The sequence below is a fragment of the Euprymna scolopes genome, chromosome 2 (genome assembly GCF_053919585.1).
Source record: "Euprymna scolopes isolate OS-2025 chromosome 2, ASM5391958v1, whole genome shotgun sequence".
Taxonomy (NCBI): domain Eukaryota; kingdom Metazoa; phylum Mollusca; class Cephalopoda; order Sepiida; family Sepiolidae; genus Euprymna; species Euprymna scolopes.
The window spans coordinates 35,289,993-35,312,854 of record NC_136483.1 but is presented as its reverse complement, the minus strand read 5'-3'; the positions used below and the strand labels follow the sequence as shown (position 1 = coordinate 35,312,854).

Here is a 22,862-nt window from a genome sequence, read left to right as displayed (position 1 = left end):
TGACCTATGCAAACGTCTATAAAAACAATCTGTGGTACATAATAAACTGTTAGAAATAAATTCCAATGTTAACACACCACTGGCCATAATCTTATTGAAAATAATTAGCTACTTTCAAAAGTAATAAATAGCTAAGTAAATTTTTATTGATTATATATTTATAATTTAATACTGAAACAATACCTCTTTCAAATAATTTATTGTGTACAATTAAGTGAACACAAATTGCTTTTATATCTATAACTGGAGCTGGGGCTGACTAATACCATTAGTGCATAAACACAGTTACATGTTTGTATTCTGAAGAGTAATTTTTCATTGGTTTTCCTTGCTTATTCCCAGCCCTATTTTATAGTATTACTGTCTAAAAAAAAGTCCTCATGTAAAACACTTCATCAAAATGTGATAATGAACTATGCACATGTGTGTGTGTGTGTATATATATATATATTTTTTTTTTTTTTTTTTTTTTTTTACAAAGGCATCACCACATTATCAAGGCCCAGAGGCCACTCAATGATAAGGGTTAAAGAGTGTACAGTAGAAATTGGTCAATATAGTAATCATTAGTAATGAAAATTTGGTAAATTTAATAACTTATATGGAACGGCTCATCAAGAACTTATTTACTTTAGACTTGAACACAACCATATTGTAGTCAGCCGGAAAGCAGGAAAACGGAAGACAATTCCACAGGCGTGCAGTTCTAAGAAAGAAGCTTTGTTCATGGAATCTACGTTTAGGTTTAGCCACAGATAAAGAGTGGGGGAAATTATTGATAGTGTTTACAGCTAGACGAGTGTTTCTTGTGAAAGTTTGGCGAGGGGGGACCAAAGATTGAAGCTCAGTTGAACACTTTCCATGAAAATAACGATACATCAGAGACAAACTCGCAACATCTCTTCTGTGAGATAGAGGTTGCAAGGAGGAGAAAAGGACATCTCCTACGAGGCTACGAAGTCTATTTTGAACTCTATCAAGGCAGGACAAGTCCTTTCTAGCAGCTCCTGCCCAGATGTGGCAACAGTATTCCATCCTTGGACGTACCTGGCTCTTATATAGGTAGAGAATAGCATCAGCAGTGAGATATCTACTGGATCGATAGAAAGATCCCACCATTTTTCCAGCGGCCTTGGCAACAGATTTGATATACGTGTTCCATTTAAGATCAGGAGTAATGGTCAAGCCCAGAAGCTTGTCAAAACTTGAGGCCTCCTGAAGACGAGAGCCATTCATTTCAATTGATGACAAATGTGGATTAGAATGTTGATGATGTAAAGAGAGAAGCTTGGTTTTAGATGCATTAAAAGTAACCAGCCACTCCTTTCCCCATTGTACTACGTGCTCAAGATCAGAGGAGAGAGAATTGGAGAGAACTTGCTCGTTTACTGTCTTAGATGTGGTACCATAAATGGTAGTGTCGTCAGCATAAATGTCTACAAATGATGTAAGGATATGATTTGGAAGATCATTAATGTAGATCAGGAAAAGAGTTGGGCCCAGGATGGATCCCTGAGGGACACCGGCATTAATACTGTGAGCTTCTGATTTTTGCCCCTCAACTACTACTCTTATGAACCTATCAGAAAGAAATGATTTAATAATTGAGAAGACTTTTCCAGCTATACCATAGCTAGCGATCTTATGAAGTAAACCTTTATGCCATACCCTATCAAAGGCTTTAGATATGTCAAGAGCAATTGCTCTAGAAAGATTGCCACCGTCGAGAGATTTGCTAATCCTATGCGATATAACTGTAATGACATCTGCTGTAGATCTAGCAGAACGGAAACCATATTGAGTGTCACTAAGAAGGTTATTTTTGTTGAGATGTTTGATTACTTCTGTATTTAACACAGATTCTAGCAACTTACTCATGACGCACAGGAGACTTATTGGCCTGTACTGAGAGGGGGATGAGCGATCACCTGAATTCTTAAATACAGGGCATACTGATGAGGTTTTCCAGGGAGATGGGAAACTATTCTCCTTAAGACAACGTTTAAACAGTTTTGTAAGTATGGGCGCTAATTCAGGTTGAAGTTTTTTGAGTACTATAATTGGAATACCATCAGGGCCAGTTGCTTTACTCGAATCAAGGTTTTTGATTAGCTTCGCAACATCACGTACAGATATACGTATATCACATAGCGTGTTTTCTGATACAGGAGGAAATATTGGGGGTTGGCGGTCTTGGTCGCAAAGGGTAGAATTTGCTGCAAAGTTCTTGACAAAGAGTTTGGCTTTGTCTGATGCTGACGAGATTACCTCAGGTCCATTGATAATAGTTGGGATGGAGCACACGCTTCTGTTCAGGATTCTGTTTGCTATTTGCCAAAACTGGTGGGAACCAAGCCGCTGCTCAGCTACTTTGGACTTAACAGATTGAGCATACAACTCTCTTGCGTTCCTTATTACTTTCTTACAATGGTTGCTGGCAGTCCTGAAAACGGCTTTAGTTTCCATACATCTATTACGTTTGAAGCAGTGGAAAAAGTGATTTCTGTGCGCAATAGCAGCAGCACATTCTGGAGAGAACCATGGCTGGCTGTTAGGTTTTTTCTGAAACTTTTTAGAGGGTATGAAATGGTCAATACCTACAATTAACCATTCAGTTAGGTCTAATACTATAGAGGACACATCCTTTTTAAACATGGAATGCAGAGGTAGATCAGATATAAATGTACGGAAGCTATCCCAGTCAGCCTTAGTGTATCGATATACTGTACGATGAAGAGGTACATCTGGGGACTTATTACATTTCATTTTTATCTTAATTGATACAACAGAGTGGTCGGAAGATCCAAGAGGCGACAGAACAGAAACTGAACATAGTTCAGGGCAAGTTGTGAGAAAAAGGTCTAGTAGGCTCGCATACTGGCCATCATTATCGGGCACACGGGTAGGTTCCTGAACAATCTGAGTGAGGTCATAGGCAATGGAGAAATCATGACAGAACCTCCCCTCATCATCGGTCTTGTTTGAGTGGGTCAACCATTCAACGTTGTGAACATTGAAGTCTCCACATACGTGAATGTTAGCTGAAGGATAAGTAGAAAGGACTTGGTCAATTTTCTCAGATATGCTTTGAAAGATAGTAACTCCACTGTTGTGGGGGCGATAGAGAGTAAATATAAATGCAGTAGTGTGAGCTAAAGCAACCCGGAAGCACATATAGGGTAAGTTAGGATCTTCCCTGGAGATGTCCCTCCCACATGGAAAGCTATCCCTAATATAGGCACATATTCCATGCCCATGGCGATCTTGGGGGTCAGATTTAGAAGTTAAGTTAGAGTATCCTGAAATTGCAAACTCATCTAGGGAAATAGCCTGTCCAATGCCAGTTTCACTTAAAAATAAAAGGTCTGGTTTAGTCTCCTGTAATTGGGTTTCAACCTCTGGAAGGTTAGAACGAAGACCCCTGATGTTGGAGAAGGAGACATGGTAGTAGGGGTCTACGTTGGAAGTTGGGGAACCGGGTTTAATCGTGTATTTTTTCTTGAAACTTGTCATGATATATATATATGAAATTAGAAATACATAACTGTCAGAAATAAATTCTAATGTTCTCACACACAGTCATATCACTAGCCATAATTTCATTGAAGATAATTACTCATCAAAAGTAAAAAAGTAAATTTTATTGATTATATATTAAAATTGGTTTGATTTGGAATTTTTTTTACAGCATATAAACCCTTTATGATTTAATACTGAAACAATACCCTTTAATTATTGGGCACGATTAGAGGAGTACAAGTTGCAATTATAACTATAATTGAGGGGTTGGGAGCTAATACTACTAGTGCATAAACACTACAGATCCAATTTGAACTCAATATAGAATATTATGTTAGATGAATTAGCCATAGTTGTTTGGAATTCAATTCCACGTGCTAAACTGGTCTTAAAAAAAGATGGGGGAACTTTCAAACATTGATTTTTAGCATGAACCTCCACTTTTAAAAAAATTTTTATTACTATACAATCAATAAAAGTTTGCTATATTATTTCCATATAACATTGAATAATTATCTTCAAACTTATTGTCAGCTCTGTATATATTGAAGAACAGCTACTTGATTTTCAAGTGGTACTTCACATAATCTGACATTACACAAGCAAAATTGTTTGTTTTACACGCGTTTTGATAAGCTCCGTCCATCTGTATCAAAGTTTGAAAAGGAATTTCCATTACTAAACGTGTACATTGAATGGACGTATCTTAAAGGATCTTTGTTGTGTGTCTTATGTGAAAATTACAAAGAACCATAAACTACTTTTCACGACTAATGCCGTCAAATTAAGACCATCCAAAAGATTTTCTTGTATATTCTAGAATGAAACAATCTTTAAAAACACAAATAGTTAAAGTGAATAGTAAAATGTTTTAACTGGTAACAAAAATGTCCACAATTGTGGCATTTAAAATTCTGCTTAATCTAAAAGCAGCAACAACAGCACCGTTGCCAACAGCAGACTTGTTTGCAAATCCATACCCATTATTGGAGAAGTGCCACCAACTTTATTCACAGTTCTGGAGAAAACAGCTTTATTGAATAAGTGCCATAAACAAATGAAATACTAACCCCAATTAATTTTATTAGTTGAGCAAACATTAAATAACTTTATTCAACCAATGCAAAAATAAAAATCTTTTAATTAAAATTATATAAATTTTAAAACAAACACTGAATGCTAATGCAGTTTTTTTTTTATAATAAAAATATAAAGGAAATACTTAACCATCCCAAATTTCACAATGCAACAAAAGTTACTTTATTTTTTGTTTTCAAAACCTTTAATTTATTTCAGTTAAATTACGAATTGAACTTAGACAAAACTATTATTAAAAAAAAATAAAAATAAAAAAAATAAAAAATAAATTTATATTGTTCTATTCCAATTGCATTGAGTGCAGTTACACTTAAATAAGTATTTTATGGTGTGCAGCATACATTTTATCAAAGAAACAACTTTTATTTTTGGATTATCACTTTTGTAAATGAACTGTTTTGAAAATATTTAAGCCGAATTTAAAGAATAGTTTAAGAAAAATATAGTCGAACATTCAGTACAAACTTTTAATGCATCAGTAAAGATGGCTCATTTGAATGTTGGAATTTTTAATTTTGTATGCACAAGAAAGTAAATTTAGGTGTTCCTTTTGATAAGATCAAACCATGATGTAGAGCCATCACTCTGGTCAGGTTGTGCCAACTTCTTTCTGAACAAGTAAGCATTTGGCCATTGCAACCCACTTTCAAAATTTTGAATCAAGTTATATATGGCCAGAAAATCCAGATTCCACAATTGAAGACCAACCACTCGTGGGCCTGATAATGCTGTCAAGATGTGTTTTGATTATTGCCACTCAAATCTTCAACTGCCGATCAGTATGTTTGCATCAAATACTTGTTTACAAAAATTCAGTATATAACATTTTGCTAGATGCAAGTAGGAAGCATTTGGAAATTATATCCAATATTATTGTTTATGGTGATTTTAAATAAATTTTAATGACACATAGGCATCATGTGTTAATTGAAATTAGGTCAGCTAGTATGAAGTTTGCCCTTTTCTACAACAAAAACTTTATTTATATTAACAACCACTAGAGGAAATAGTGATGATGAAGAGAAGTGGCAGTGTCAGACAAGGATGATAAAAGACCACATGTATGTATAAAGAATATGGATTCTATTAATGAAAAAAATAACATAAATATCTTAGAATTGTTACTTTACTTTTTGTATATATTTTTTTTAATAATTCGAAAAAAAAGTTTTTTCTTTTGTACAGAAAATCTTTCAATTTCTATTTATTCTTATGATTATGCTCAATTCCTTAAAAAGAAAAAAAAAAAGACTAGTCAGAAAACATTACTCTTTGCTCCCTGGAATGTTTTATCACAGACAAGTACAAATTCAGTTTTGTCATGAGGTCCCATCAAGCCAGGACAAGGAGTATCCAATTTCATAGTATCACCAAACAATTTTATTACAAATCTCTTTACCGTTTATGAAGCAGTAGATATACAAGAAGGGTCATTTCACTCATAACTAGAAGGGAATAAACAATGGAGAGGAACATTTTTTTAAATAAAAAATGATTTATTATCTCATTATGTATCAAATGTTTCGTTGTTAATACAAAAATACACTATTCCAAACTATTCATTGATGATAAAGTATTATTTCAGAGAAACAGTTTTGGTCAACAACAATTACAATAATAAATCACAGTTCAGAGTAATAAAGATTCAAGGCAATCTCATGTGAAGGAAAAAATAGCAAAGCTCCAGTGTGGATCTTTTATGTTCAATCAACAATGGTGGAAAGCCTCTATCTGTTTATACAAACAGGAGATTCATACTTTTCTAAAATTGTATTAACAAGCGAACATGACAGTTTCAATTCATTTTGAACCAAATTTACCAAATTCTATAGTCCATATCAATAACAATCCTCCACCTGAAAAAACATTGGGGGTGAGGATACATTAAATACATGCAAGTCATGAAGATAAGCGAATATCTACACAGCTGCACTAGAAAAAGTTATCGTTTAAGTTCCCTGCTCAAATAACAATCCTTTCAGAGTAACTCCCTTTAGTAGGAACTGTTTGCATAACCAGAGCTGTGGTTACCATTTTATTTCACAAATCAGCCTGAGAACATATAGCCACGAGGTATTCCAGCTTGTACTCAACCAGAAAGATGGCAATATAGAGATTTCAACAGAATAAGAAAAATTAAAATTGTCAAGTGATGCCCATTGTGAAATTTGAGATAGTGTAATATAAAAGTAAGTAAATAAATTGCTGTTTAGCCATTAAAATGATGAAAACTGCAAATGCATTCAGAGGAGCATGGAAGACGGTGCCAACAATTGCACAAATGAAGGTAAGAGCGTTCCTACTACTGCCCGCCCAGGCCAGTTGTGGACTCCATGTAGCGTACCTGATGCCTCGGACTGGTTCCTTATGTCCCTGAAACATCTTAACATTGTTCATGTTAGATTGCCAGTATTTGATATAACCTGAATGATCTGCCGTAACCATCCAAGTGTCACTATGACTCCACATCATTGCTCGAACAGATGTATCATGGGCCTACAAAACAATAAGGTGAAGAAGAATAAAACTCAAATCTTTTTATGTTAGCAATTCAATATTAAAAACATTTAAAGTATCATATTTAAAATTAGTATCAAAAATTTCTTTTAATTCTGAAACAAATTTTATAAGATAAAAATGTATATTTTAAACTTAGATATCTATTAGAAGCTAAAAGAAACTACTTACCATATTTGGTATCAAGGTTCTTTCCTCTGCATTTACATTTACTAAATGATTTAATGCATATTAATAAAATGGTGTAATCACTTTGCTGTGTCGTGTTTTCCTTGGCTCTACATGGCTAGCATTTTTTTGTACTATTAAAAGATTTATTGAAATAAAAAAATGCCATGGAGCAAAAACAAAATTTTAAAAACCCTATTAAAGAAAAAGAAAAAGAAAAAAAAAAGACAAATCCACCACAATGTTTGGTTCTTTATAGATAACCATTTTCATCTTTTAATACTTGAAAGGAGTTACTTTTGTCACCATTCAAAAGGAATTAGCGAGCATTTAAACTGTAGAAAGTCATTTCTACCTTTAAAATTATTAAATCCTCATGGATTAAAACACAAAATTTTGGAAACTATTTACATGCAATCATTTTCAAAATAGATATTAAAACATTACTATAACAAAAGTTTTATTAATTTAACTTTTAAAATCCTATTCATACATAAAATGGTTTAAAAAAAAAAAAAAAAGTGGAAGGGGGAGGTAACGAAAGTAAAAAGACTCCTTAACAACGCCAGATAAGTACAAATATTTTAAATTTCTACCAGTACTTTCAGATAAATGACGTCCAGATAAAATATAAGTATACCAGATATCTCAACTTCACAAGATATTTTTTAACAATTTGGATTTAAATACTCATCCACTTTTTAATAAAGTTGTTTTTCTTTAAAAAAAAAACAAACACTTTTTACAAACTAAAATCATACATCCTTGATTTCTAAAAATTAAAATAGCAAAATATAATCAGTGAATAGGTTATGAATTAGAAACTTTCACAAATTATCCATTTTCTTTTTAAAGTGAAAAATGTAAAAATGTGGTCTGAATAAACAAATCTAGTCAAACAAATATTTCAACACAAAACATTTACAATACAGATGACAGGAAACAGAAATAGTTTAAATTGTTTGTTTGTTTTTTTATAGGAAAAAAAAATAATGCATTTTTCTGGAATTCTGAAAAAAAAAAAAAATGAAGAAATTGGAAGCCAAAGTGAAGCATTCAAATTTTATCTGAAATGAAATATATTTAAATAAATGAACAGATGTGATAAACAGAATCAAAACAAATGCATAAAATATTTTTTCAAATTCTTAAAACTGCAAATTTTGTGAAATAAATATTAGCAAAAAAATAGAATATAAAATCTTCATTAATTAAAAAAAAAAAAATAGATACCTCAAATCATGTGAAAGATTGTTAGATTGCTGAAAATTTAACATTTATAATCTTTTTAGACTTTTAAGAGTAAAAGTATTTAAAATGTGCCTCCTGAAATTAAGGTTCCATATGAAGTTATCTAATTATGATCCTAAGCACAATGCTCTTTATCACCACCGAAGTTTAATACAGAAATATTTCTTTAATCTCAACAGATTAAAAAAAAGTTAAAAATAATATATTCCTGCCATTTGTATAAACAAGTTAGCTGAAAATCTAGAGTACATAAAACAAAAGAAAAAAAACAATTATACTGGGAGACACTGTCTAGCAACAGAAATAGTTTCTCTTTTTCTCTCCCCCCCCCCCTTCCCCAATAAAATATGTATATTACTAAAATTTTGAGACCACCTTGTGTATGTGTTTCGCGTCAGGGTAATTTTGATAATTACACATTAAAAAACAAGTTCACCTGAATATTTATTAAAAAATCAAAAATTTTGAGATCCATTAATATTTACTCTTTGTATGCACACAAGACTGATACAATGTATCCAGCCCCTTTCCTCTATATTCGGCACCCTCCTCCCAAACCCGTTTGCTGTTTTGACACCTATTTGTTGCCTGTTTGTTTATAAATTTTAAAACATTAAAAACTAAAAGCAAACAAATGAAAATAAAAAGTCATAGGCAACGCCGAATAGGTCGGACTAGATCTCAAAATGAAATGAATAAAGAACCATCTTTGTCGATTCAGGACAAAAAGAGTTTGTCAAACATTTTTGATTTATCTATTCTAACTAATGAAATGGTGAAGTGAAATATCATTAAATAGATATTGTATATGATTAATTGAACACAACTTGCTATTTTACTATGGAAAGGTTGAAATCTTTGAAGTCAATAGAAAAATTTTAAAAAGCAGAAACTTTACTAATTTTAGATGATCAATGATGCATCAATTCCAAAATATAAACAATACAGAACCATAAAGAAAATATAAGACTATTGCCACTATTTCATCTAAAGATATGGTAACAATTTTAGTCTTCTCTACAGATTTGGTTAGCATTTTTAAAAATACTAAAATTTGCTTTTCCTTTGAGGAACATTTTTGATTTACAACTATAAATAAAAGAAAATGAGTACTTAAAATGATTTAAATAAAAAAGTTAAATATAATCAAACTAAATATTTTCGTTCGATTTTTTCCACATCAAGATTTTAAAGGATTAGAATATTTTAAATGTTAAAAAAAAAAAAAAAATGTTTGCATCAGTCGTTTTTTCTATTATTGAAAAAATAAAGAACATGCCAATGAATTTGATGTATAAACTCTAAAAAAGTTAAAATACAACCCCCATAAGTTAAAAAAATATTTGATTCTGATATATTTAGAGTAGATTTTGGTGCAGATTCAATCAAATTGTTACAAAAACAAATTACAAATATAAATTTCAAAGAATATTTTTTTATTTTTAAAAAGCAGAGTCAAGTAGGTTCAAGCATAGATACATACAATTTGAATGTAGAATCAGACATTCCATACTATTTATATTAAGGTAGATATTAAACATGACAGATCAAAATAAAACAGGAAAACTTTTAGATATCAGTTGAAAATATTAATGTATACAAGATAACAGAAAATAGAATTTCAATAAAAAACAAATTCACTATTTGAACTCTACAAACTCTGAACAACATTTGTGTCAAATCAGGTTATAATTGTAGATTATCTCCTTCCTCCTAATGTAAAGACAACACACGTGCTTGTCATTAGTAAATTCATTTTATTTTGTAATGAAATTCTATACAATTTTCTGTAATTTTTTATGTCCATTAATATTTTCAACTGATATGTACATCTATAAGCTTTCCTGTTATTTTGATATGCCATATATCATATCTATTTTGATATAAGTAAGCACTAAAACATTTAATTTTAAATAATATCAAGTTCTAATTGCTCTAAAAATAAACAAATTACTGAATTTCTTTTGAATTCGTCTGTGATTTCAATTTAAAAATAAAATAAAATAAACAGTAAACAGTTTGGGTGGAGAGAAAAAAAAAAGTTGACGTAGGCAGGCAGGCAGGCAGGCTTGAATCTGTAACGCGAAGGGGGTAAAAAAAAAAAAATAAAATAAAAATATGACATGTTTGCTGATGTCTCCATCGTCCGACCGAAAGTTCGGAATGTTGAAATTAAGCAAAGTAAATCTAGCCGATACGATGACTTGCGAAAATGGTGACGCAAAAAACCCAATCTCTCCTTGTAAAAATCAACCCGGTTGAAGGTGAAGGAATTAATGTTTTGGGCCAATTTTTTGATATTTGTCGTCTGAAGGGTCGAGGTTTAAAACGGTACTGGTTTCGTCAGGTTACGTCGCTTCTGTCAAACATTTTTGTGAGGCATACAAACACACATTTTTCCTTTATATCTATATATATATATATATATATATATATATATATATAGAGATAGATTATCCATTATCGGCATAGATAATTGTCAATTCCTGGCTTTAGACAACTGGTAATGCTATTCATTTTCCAATTGAAGAGAGTTGCTGAGAGTATACTTCCTTGGAAGTCCTCATTCTTAGTTATGGATGTTTAAATCCTTCATTAATCCATGCTTCTAGGTATTATGTCTTTTCCTGATTGAAATTTGATAGATTCACTTCTCTTATGGCAGTTTCTAATCTGACTATATGGTCTATTGTAGATCTTTGACTTCTGAAGTCTCATGAAAAATTAATATTATATTAGTATGAGGTCATTAGGTTTATATTCACACTAATCTTTTGTTGACCATTACAAAGACTTAATTATTGAGCAGTAGTTTTCCAGGTTTTAATACAGGAATGACAGTTGCTAATTTACACAATTCTATAAATTTATTGTTTATCCAAATGTCACTTATGATATTTAGAAGGTAGTTCAGTGATTTCAGGCATTTGTTTAAAATGATAAATTTAACTGGGATAACTGAAGCTTGAAGATATTTGAATGACTTCTTTTCGTTCTGCTGATTGGCATGTTCTAATTTTGGATATCTGATTTGAAGTTAAATATTTTTTTTGCACTTGAAGAATTATCAGTTTTCTTTTTAATATGATTTCATTTGTTATTGAGATTAAAGTTTTAATGAAGTGCTTTATTTGTCAGTTAACATTCTTGGATTAAAAATTTGTTCAGGTCTTGGTCAGTATTGTTTACAATATCCTTGTTTGTTGCGCCTACATTAGTTTTCGTAAAGGTGTTTGAGTGGAGTTGGCTATGTTTTCCAGTGATTTTTCTGACAATTTTTAAAATTAGGTTTATTTTTATGGACGAACAGTGGCGTAGCAACTATTTTTGACACTTGGGGGTAGTCGTAAGATTCATTTATGAGGTTAAGTAAATGGGGCTGATATTTATTCATTTGTGTAATATTGCTTTGACAGCAATTGCTTGAAGTTTAGTATTGGTTCGAGGATGTGTGTTTCCTTATTAGTATCAATACACCTCCAGAAACTTTATTTTCGTCTTTATTTATGATTGTAATGTTGATAGTTTCCGATATTAAGTCAAGTGAGGTTTTAGAATAGTATTTCTTGGAAATATTAGTTTTAGATTATAGGTCATCTTCAGTTGTTGCATTTCTTTGTAGTTGGCCTGAATTCTTCAGTTTTATTGCATGAGGGTGGCATTTCCATTTTGTTTTTAGTGGAAAACATTTTTATGAACCTTATTTAAATTTTATTTAGGATAATAATCATCTTTTTATTGGGTTGGGATATATGGTGCTTCATTTCCATTCTCTAGACATCAAATTTTTGTTCTCATTTTTGAGGTTGATCTTGATCTAGTTCTTTATTTTTTTTATTTTGTGCTATGCTTTTCTTTGTCACAGATGATAGCATTTTTAGATGACGCTTATGAGGGTTTAGTGGTAGAAGTTATGACCAATCTGATAACTTTCATTTCTTAGATTAATCCTCTCATCTTGGTTATGAGCCAAGAAATTTTGGTTTTGTTCCAGTTTGGTTGTTATCGTACATATTTTGTTGGTTTGTGTTTTGCATCTTTTTGACGTTTAAAAATATATTATTAATTCTATTAATTTCCATGCTTCTGATACATTTTATTTTAGATATGTTTGTTTTGCCAGATTTCAAAAGCTCTGTAAATGTCCCATTTCAGTATTTTTTCTAATTGTGCTTTTTAAAACTTTAGTATTGTTCTATTTTACTATATTTTTTATTTGGTGGAAAGTTAGGTACATCATTTTTTATATATGTATGTTAGGGTTTCTCGTGACCATCCAGTTGATTAGATCAGACCTTTCCAGCCTGTCGTTTTGTCCAAGTAAGAACAAAGTGGAGTGTTGCAGTTAATGGCCTTTGAACTATGGCCATTATATCCTTAAACAGCACAGGTTGATACCTAATCAATAGGTGACCTTATTTGGAGGTTGTACTCTTCTGCGGAGGTGGAATCAATGTATTCTACAACTCCAGGTGACAGTGAGAAGATAAGGATTTAGAACATGATTTTGTAAAATGAATATTTGACACTCATAAATAAATCAAAGATTACACTGTTTCAGTTAGTATCAATACTGTATATTAAGATGAGAAAAATTTTCAGAACTTTCTGATATAAAAAAATGAATGCAAGAATATTTAACTAAGCATATTTACAGGATGCTTTGCCGACAAGTGACAGTATAATTAAAACAATTATCATGGTTCCCCTTGTTTATCGTCATTTTATGAAACTTCACAAACTCTGAAACAAATTTTAAATCTGCATACTTAAGATTTAAATCTCAATGTTTTTAGTTATTTTTTTTAATACAAATATTAAAATGCTATCAAAGTTAATATTGCTTTATTTTTACATTTGTTTTCATAAAAACATTTAATATGGTTGACATGACTGTTTAAAATAATTTGTGAACCTAAATTACTTGTCCAAAAGAAAATTATGTATAATTTTCTTTTGGACAAGTAATTTAGGTTCACAAATCATCCAACTGTAAAAGCAGATTTTTTTTCCTTTTTTGTAAAAGTAAATCACTTCCATTAACATTTCTCCTCACAATCTATCTTGAAGATTTTTTGGATTCTTCCTGAAATTAAAATTAAAAATGTACCACTATTTATACTGAACTGTATTTAGCATCCAAAGCAACAGATACTTTACACAAAAAATCATTTGTAATATTTAATTGCCATAAATTAACAAGTTTATTTACATTCTAATTATTCAAGTTTCAATACATTTTCCTGATAACATTAGAAAGAAAATACTTAACTTGAATACAATATAGCTCAAACATTATACTAAAACAGCAATATAATAGATACTTCACCAAAACACGGTCTAAAAAGATCAACTAGTTTTCAAGCAATAAAATTTTAACTAAATTAATAACTCATTCATACCTGAAGAATAGTTTCAAAATTAAATGTGAGTCCATTCCACAGAGTAAATTCTCCGCTAGAAGCACCAGTCACAAGTCGTCTACCTTCAGGGGTCCACTGTAAAAAAATCAGAATAAAAAGTAATTTTAACATTCAATCAATTCACAAGCAATAAATTTAAATGTGGTGCTTATTCAGTTTTATAAAAAGGATTCTAATATTTTATAGAAAAATATTTCACTTTTTCATGAAAACTTGTTTTTTTTTTCTTTTCATACATTCATTTTGTTTTTATTATATGAATAAAACAAGTCCCACCACCCATTAAAAACTACCAAAGATAATTCAATTTGACCAAATCAAGTAATTGTTATTGGCAGTTGTCTTATTTGCACTGGAATTTTTTTTTTTTAATCTTTAACAAAACTGAACTAGTTTGTCTTTAGTAAAACATGAAATATTACTTCTCTGCACAATAACATTAGAAGCATATTTACACATCATTTGAAAGACTAGCTGAAGGAGAATCAACATTTGTAATTATTAAACATAGAAAAAAAAAAAAAAAACAAAGGTTACAACTTTAATGTCATATATATATATATATATATACATACACACACACATGATATGACAGTATTTTTAATCTATTCAAAAATGAAAATCTGAGAAAAAAAATGTTTTTTTAAATAATAGTTACAAATAATTATTTTGCAAGAGCAAGAACTCAGATGAAAAATGAATGATCTTGACTGAAGATCATAATATATAAAAATAGATTGGTAAGATAACATACCGTTAAAACAAAAATAGGACACCTAAATTTGTTGGTTGAGGTTCGAACAAACTTTGTTACCACACAATTCATTGAGTTATGCAGTAAACTTAATGGAGGCACAAGCTGGAAAAGAAAATTGACAAAAAAACAAAATTAAAATATCAATTTAACTATTTAAAATATACAAATTATTTAAATCCACATGACATACATTACATTTTTTAACTATTAATTGATTATTTATGTAAAATACATAAAAAAAAAAAAAAATTTTTTTAAATCCTATTAAAAAAATTCCAGGATTAAATCCACAATTGCATTCTGAACAGTCAGACATTTTAATCTTTTGTTAATATGTTAATAGTTGAAACAAGTAAATTAATATTGAGAAATAGATATGAGGCAAACAAACTATAAATTTGATCCAAAAGACTGAAGAACTCATCAGAAAAATGAGGTAGAAGACCAAGAATTTTCTTTATGGCAAGGACGACAGCACATCTAGGGAAACATGAACTTTTGAAAGTAGTCGAGAACAACCTATTTAAGAGTGAACAGTTTAGAATTCCACAGTATTACCACAGACTTTCAGAAACAACTTAAAAATATAGTTAAAGATATTAGTTAAATTACTCATCGAAATGGATAAAACAAGAAACTTTTACAGGATAGATAAAAGCAATTACAACTAACTGGTGAAAGAAAATCTAACAAGAAACTACCAAAAAGCAAGGAACCAAGAAAATTAACCTAGAAAATAATATTAGAGATAAATTATAGATTAGCAGCAGGATGTACATATTAAAACCAAAGGATACCTACATACTATTGAAGGATCACAAACCGGACTTCTAAAACAAGCCTACTACAAGACTGATCAACCCAACCAGACCAGAAATAAGAAAACAAAAAAAAGAAAACACAGTAAAAAATATACTAGAAAGGGCTAATAAATTGATCAAGAAAAAACTGCACCTAAACCAATGGATAAATACCACCAGCGCAATAAACTGGTTCAATGAAATCGAGAACACACACCATTACGCCTTTATTCAATTTGATATAATGAACTAATGCTCCTCCATTACAAGGGAACTTTTCCACAAGGTATTGGATTTCACTAAACTGCACATGGATATTACTAGTGTCCATCCATCCATAACCCTTGAGCCCCTGGAGGGGCATAGGCCATGTACAACTTTAGTAGATGCTTTTGTAGTGTGGAGTTCTTTTTAAAGGATGAGGTGCTAGCCCCACACCCAACCTTCTCAGAAGGTACATACAGCGCCTAACCTTCCCAAATAGTCACCCATCTGGTACTGGCCAGGCTCAACGTTGCTTAACTACGGTGATCTGGTGGGAACCAGGGTGTCAATGTGATTGTGCCGTACATATTACTAGTGTAGAGAAGGATATAATCTACAAGTGCAGTAAAATCATGCTGATTTTCAAAAATGAACAATGAATGAAAAAGGATTCCACAGATTGATTTAGCAATGGGTGACTATATTCTGCAGAAACAACTGATCTAGTAGGTCTCTTCATTTTATACAAACTAACAGAATCAGGTGTAATTCATGTTAAGGATAGAGGATTATAGGATGACAGTGTGCTATAATTAGAAATATCACTAACTGGAAAACTAAAAGAAAAATGTAGGACATAATGGCTGGAATCAAAATTACTAACTTTCTAGATGTTACATTTAACCTTAACGATAACACTAATAAACCATTTATGAAAGAAAACTGACCCAATATATGTTAACCCCAAATCAAATTACCCCCACTATTATTAAACATGTTCTTATATTGATAGACTATAGAATTAGTAATAATTCCTCTACTGAGGAAATTTTTCAACAATAGTCACACACACAAAAATGCATTAAACAATACAAAAAATTAAGTATAGCAACAGAAACAATAGAAATAACAGAAGGTAAAATAGAGGCTGGAAAATTATCTAGCATATGCCCCTGTTCAATCTGCTAGTAAAAAACAAAATTAAACATGCACTTTTTAATCTTATAGATACTTCCGACAAATAACCTGGACCATGGATTTTTAATAAAAAGCACTGAAACTTAGCTGTTGATTGGACTAATAATAATTCTAGCACAAACAGGGTTAAAAGTATATAATTACACCATTTAGTATATTATGTGTATGCATAGGAGTGTATGATTGTAAATATAAATGTGACATGACGTTTCTTTTTCTATATATTTGTGCCTCTGCATTATGGTATTGTGAGTATGTATGTGAGTGTGCATGTATGTATGAATGTGTCTGTAAAAGTAAATATGAGGTTTTATAGGCAGTGAAAATTATGTACATATATACATACATATATACATGCATTTATATGTATGTATGCATATGGTTGATATGTGTGTGTGGGGGGGGGCTATATTTCAATATTTATATGCGAGTGAATGTGAAGGTTCACATGTATGGATACACACGACCCTTTGCGTCTTTCTAGATATCTCCTGACAGTCGAGATTATAAATTTTTTTTTAATCTTGTCACTTAAACTTCGAAATATGAAACATTTGTAGTTATGTGTGGAAAGGGTGCATAATTACAGGTGACTTTACATATAGGTATGCATCTATACACATGCATGAATATATAAGTATGTGATTATACCCTTTGATTTTTTAAATAGGCGGTTTTAGAATATACTCGCAGTTCAGCCCGGCTTTGGACGGCCCATAACTTGGCCTACGTGTGAATACACTTTATGTAAGATTTCAAATGTTTAGACCAAAATTTGTCTGAGTAATTTCATAGAGACCGCAAAAGTCAATTTTTTTTTTTTTTTTTAACTTTGACTCCTTAATTATAAACTAACTAATAAACTATTATAAAGTTAGATCCATGTCCAAGTGACCTATATCTAAAATTTCAAGTATTTAGACCTAAAATTGGTGGAGGAGTTTGGTACAGGTCTCAAAAGGTTAAATCGTTGAACTTTGACCTCTTGAAAGCCAAATTTCTGGCTGAAATCCAATTAAAAAGATTTTTCCAAATCTCAATACCTTGTATATCAAATTTTGAGTCTGTAGACCGAAAATTGACAGAGTTATCTGGTAGGGAAATGTACATAGACACACAGACATTTTCACTTTTATAGATATATAGATACCCTTTGGTCCTTTATACTCAACTAGCCTGGGTGCCCGGCTTTGCCCGGGTGCTTGGAGGTGGGCGTTGAGCAAATAAAAAAAAGTGGTAGTAAACAGCCAGGCTCAAATCCATACCACGAAGGAGGAAAAGAATGTGAAACAAAAAAAAAAAAATGACGTCTTTGCTGTTGCATCCATTGCCAAACAGGATGTGACAAATGTTTAAATTAAGGTTAGTCAATTGAAAAGAGGGGATGACTTTTGAAAATATCGGCGAAAAAAGCGACCCCCTCCATGTAGAAGGCGTCCAGTTGAGGGTGAAGGAAATAATGTTTTTAGCCAATTTTTTTATATTTGTCGTCTGAAAGGTTGAGCTTCCAAACGATACCGATCTTATGAAAATCCATCATTTCTGTCGAAAGTTTTAGGTAGACATACAAAAATACATTTCAACAGACAAGTGAGATTTATATTATAGATAATAAATTTTGGTTGCAAACCTTTTTCTAACCATTATATAATAGTAAGTAGGCCCTGATTTGGTTTTGAGATTACATATATAAATGATCTGTAATAATAGAGGGGGATATGCATGTATCTATGCCAGTGGGGGGGGGGTAGCCGTGGAAGTACACAATTATCCAAGCATCCAGATGATCGGCAGATGGATAAAATCTAAAGTAGATAAGATTTTAGAAAGGAGGAGGTTCCTTCTGCTTTTTCAATGGCTTGCTGGGAAAATTTTACTTCATTTTTTATTTTCTGACTATAAAATTCACTCAGAGTTCTGACTAATCATGAAAATGTTGATGTGTTTATCGATCAGTGTAGATTCCTTATAATGTTCATATAATTTTATTTAAATAAAAAGCTCTACACTAGCATTGCGTACTTTCAGAGAAATATTGGTTTTTAATTCATGTTAATACACCTGAGCTATTATATCTTTGCTAATATAAATAATGAAAGTGCTATTTATATCAAATGTTTAACATGCTTACTCATAATTATATTAAATAGATTGTAAAAATTGGTCCAGTTCTTGTCACATTAAAACCTTAATTCTAATAGGCCAGTTTAATACAAAACGAATAAACTACATGTGGAGGTACAATTTACAAAAATAAATCTAATGGGGACGTAACTCAAAAGTTGCTTTCTTAGAATTCACAATTGAAAATATGTAAATAAAATTTATCCAGAATTATTTAAATTTCCAATGCTAAAATACATCATAATCACCTCTCCATTGTACCCAGAAAACTAATATGGTTTACCTCCCCTTTTTTGTAGCTTTTAAGCTGATAAAAAATAGTTCAAATATATCATGTTTTTACTCTACTTACCCCTTCTTGATAAAGGCAGTCTGGTTGGATGGCTCGGAAATCACGGTGATCACGTTGATATAATCGATTCTAGAAAAAAAAAAAAAAAAAAAATCAATATTAGCCCCCAAAACATTTTTCAAACAGGATTGTAATGGAAACTAAAGTATGACAAAAATCACTTGGATGAAAAAATTAAGACTTGTTTAAAAAAAAAAAAAAAAAAAAAAAAAAAAGCCTACCAATTGATATTTGACTCCTCATATGATTGTCACTCACAATCTGAATCAGTTCGAATAGTAAAGATTTAGTTGAGCTAATTTTTTCACATATGAAACTTTCACTTAAAAAAAAAAAAAAATTCTGTCATGAGTATTCGTTTAAATTTATTTTTAAAAGAACCCTCTCATATCTTTCACATAAAGTAGATTCAATTTATTCACCTTTTGTTGGCAATAGTAATAATACAAGGTAAATATTCGATTGTTTTGCAAATTCAAGGTGAAAAACCATTGCTCAAAACAAGCTACTACAACAGGGCTGACTGGGAAGCCATTAGAGAACACATCCGAGATGCCCCATGGACCAATATCTTCTCTCTTCTTGCTGAACAGTGTGCCAATGAGACAACTGAATGGTGCAAACGGGCATTGAAGCACATGTTCCCACACGGAAGTATTATAGCAAACCCCACTCACCCCCATGGTTTACTGCAGATTGTGCAGCTGCCATTGCACAAAGACAGCATGCATTCCGCCGGTTTGTACGTCATAAGTGAAATACAATGCTAGAAATCATTGTAAGAGAGAAATAGTGACAGCCAAAAGAAAGCATGCTGAAATAATCAGGGAACGCATTGAACCGCAAAAGATAAAAACTTGTGATTTCTGGAAAATTTATAATGAATAACGAGCAATCAGTAATTCCTCCACTGAACAACAACCAGAAGGTTTCATGCACGGCAATGAAAAAGGCAGAACTGCTTGCCTGGCGATTCGCCTCCAACTCTAATTTAGAACCAACAAACAACTCTCTCTCCCAAATTTTCCTATGCAGACTAAAGCCACATTAGATCATGCAAAAAATCACCCCTTGTCATGTCCGCAATATCATAAAAAACTTAGACACCTCAAAGCAGTGTGGGCCTGATCTCATCCCTGCATTACTAATTAAGAAATGTTTAGCTGAGCTAGCCCCCATACTTTCCAAGCTCTATAATAAATGCCTTGCTGAATCTTGCTTCCCTAATCACTGGAAGATGGCCTCTGTGGTACTAGTGTACAAGTATTCTGATGAAAGAACAGACCCTCTCAATTATCGCCCCATTAGTCTCCTCCCACTCTTCACTAAAATCTTTGAAACCTTAATTAATCAAGCACTAGTTCATCACCTCGCAAAAGCAAATCTTTTGACAAACAGTATGGATTCAGGCAATGTCGTTCTACTGCAGATATTTTAACAGTCATCTTTGAACACATTTACCATGTACTGGATAAGGCGGGCGAAGCCAGGGCTGTAGCCCTTGATATATCCAAGGCCTTTGACAAAGTTTGGCATAAAGGGCTGCTAATGAAAATTAAATATGGTATAACTGGACGTATACTAAATATAATTAGATCCTTCTTAGACAATACAAGCATACAGGTTGTCATTGACGGACGAACATCCAAGCAGCATAACATCAATGCGGGAGTGCCTCAGGGGTTGATCCTTGGACCATTATTATTCCTGACATTCATAAATGACCTTCCTGATAATATTGTATTTGAGATGGGTATATTTGCTGATACAATGTTCTATAATATGCATGAGGGAAGAACAGATGTACATAAATCTAAGACAATGGTAGAATTGTTAGAAAATGACCTCCAGACTATAGTGGAATGGGGTCGTAAATGGATGGTAACATTTAATGCTAGTAAAACTAAGCTGCTCTCTTAACAATTACAAGACACCTCTCCAACCCTATATATTCATGACAAATAGCACCCTACCTGAGAATTCTACCTTCAAACTCCTCGTCCTAACATTTGCAGGCAATATGAACTGGAACAAATACATAGAGGACATTGCAAAGGCTGCTGCAAAGAAGGTGGGTTCCCTCTATCGAGCAAGAAGACTACTCACACCTGAGAGTATCCTGTACCTTCACAAGGCCACCATTTGCCCATGCATGGAGTATTGTTGTCACATCTGGGCTGGTGCATCTACCACTAGTCTCTCTCATTCTTAGATAAAGTCCAAAAAAGAGTTGTCAATCTAACTGGTCCCACCTTATCAACTAAGCTCTAAACCCTGTCTCATCGCCACAATGTTGCATCACTGTGCCTGTTTTACAAATATTTTAATGGAATGTGTTCCGATGAACTCGTTTCACTTGTACCCCCTCTACATACATATCCCCGACAAATCCGCTTAGCAATAAGATCTCACTCCTTCACTGTTGTTGTCTAAATGCCAAAAAAGCTTTCTATTCTAATAGTTTCTTCCCTCAAACAGCTAGACTGCCTGCTTCTCTGGCTGTATTGATATGCAGAAGTTAAAATGTAACAAACAAATATCTTGTTAATCTTTCCTAGATGTGGCCCCCAAATAGTAGCCCCTTACGTCCAAGTGGTGATATGCTTTGTTAGGGGTGAACATGAGTAAAAAAAAAAAAAAAATATATATATATATATATATATATATATATATATATATATATATACAGGGTGTACGTAAAGTTACTATACAGTAAATATTAACTATTAATACAAATATAATACAATAAAACAATAAGACTGTATAGTAACTTTACGGACACCCTGTATATATATGTGTGCGTGTGTGTGTGTGAGTGTTCTTCAAGAAAAGTGGTATTCTGATCACTTTAATGTTTAATTATAAAAGATCTGTGAGTGTATCTCACCTAAATGTATCTTTGATAAATACACATTGAATTATTTTTTTATTTGCTACTATTCCATATTTATTGAAATCAGATAAAATAAAGTAAAAAAAATTAAACATTGGTGAAAGGGGCTATGTACTCATCTGGTGATCTTTCTCATCCTTCAAAGTGAAAAATAAAATTTCCAACTCTCCAAAGACCTTCAGCTTTTTCTCATGAATCTGATGGGGCAGAGACTCAACACTTAGGAATCTGGAGTACATATTATTTAAGTTATTAATAAATAGAGCTAGGACAACAGCATATTCTTTTCATTGTTTTGACTAAAGTGTGTATCCGTTGATATGCTTTTATATAGAATGATGTGGTTCGGTTGATTAACTTTTTTTTTTTTTTTTTTTTTTACACAGTGATCACCACTTATCAAGTCCCGGAAGCCACTCAGGGATAAGGGTTATTGCAAGTACATTACGTTAGTGAGGAGATTTTATGAAGTGTTTAATTAGGGGGGCGGTTCATTAGGAATTTGTTAACATTAGACTTGAAGACATCCAAGTTGTAGTCCGGAGGGAAGCAGGCAGACGGAACAGAGTTCCACAGGCGTGCAGTTCTAAGAAAGAAGCTTTGCTCATGAAATCCGCGTTTTTAGGCACATAGAGTGGGGAAAATTTTTCACAGTGGATTCAGCTAGACGGGTGTTTTTCATGAAAGATTGGCGAGGGGGGACCAGGGATTGGATTTCAGACGAGCACCTGCCATGAAAATAACGATAAAACAAGGATAGGCTCGCAACGTCTCTTCT

General features: G+C 32.0%; 1 protein-coding gene across 3 annotated transcripts in view; it reads right to left on the bottom strand.

The window, feature by feature from the left end:
• Window positions 1-22,862, bottom strand: part of LOC145290939 (uncharacterized) — a 132,601-nt gene that overhangs the window by 59,715 nt on the left and 50,024 nt on the right. For all 3 annotated transcript variants that reach the window (XM_080136526.1, XM_080136528.1, XM_080136527.1), the window contains exons 3-6: window positions 19,192-19,260; window positions 14,731-14,835; window positions 13,956-14,051; window positions 6,962-7,113 (exon numbers count right to left, since the gene is read on the bottom strand). In XM_080136526.1, the coding sequence (XP_079992652.1) occupies window positions 6,962-7,113; window positions 13,956-14,051; window positions 14,731-14,835; window positions 19,192-19,260 (422 nt within the window). The remainder of the gene's footprint in view (window positions 1-6,961; window positions 7,114-13,955; window positions 14,052-14,730; window positions 14,836-19,191; window positions 19,261-22,862) is intronic.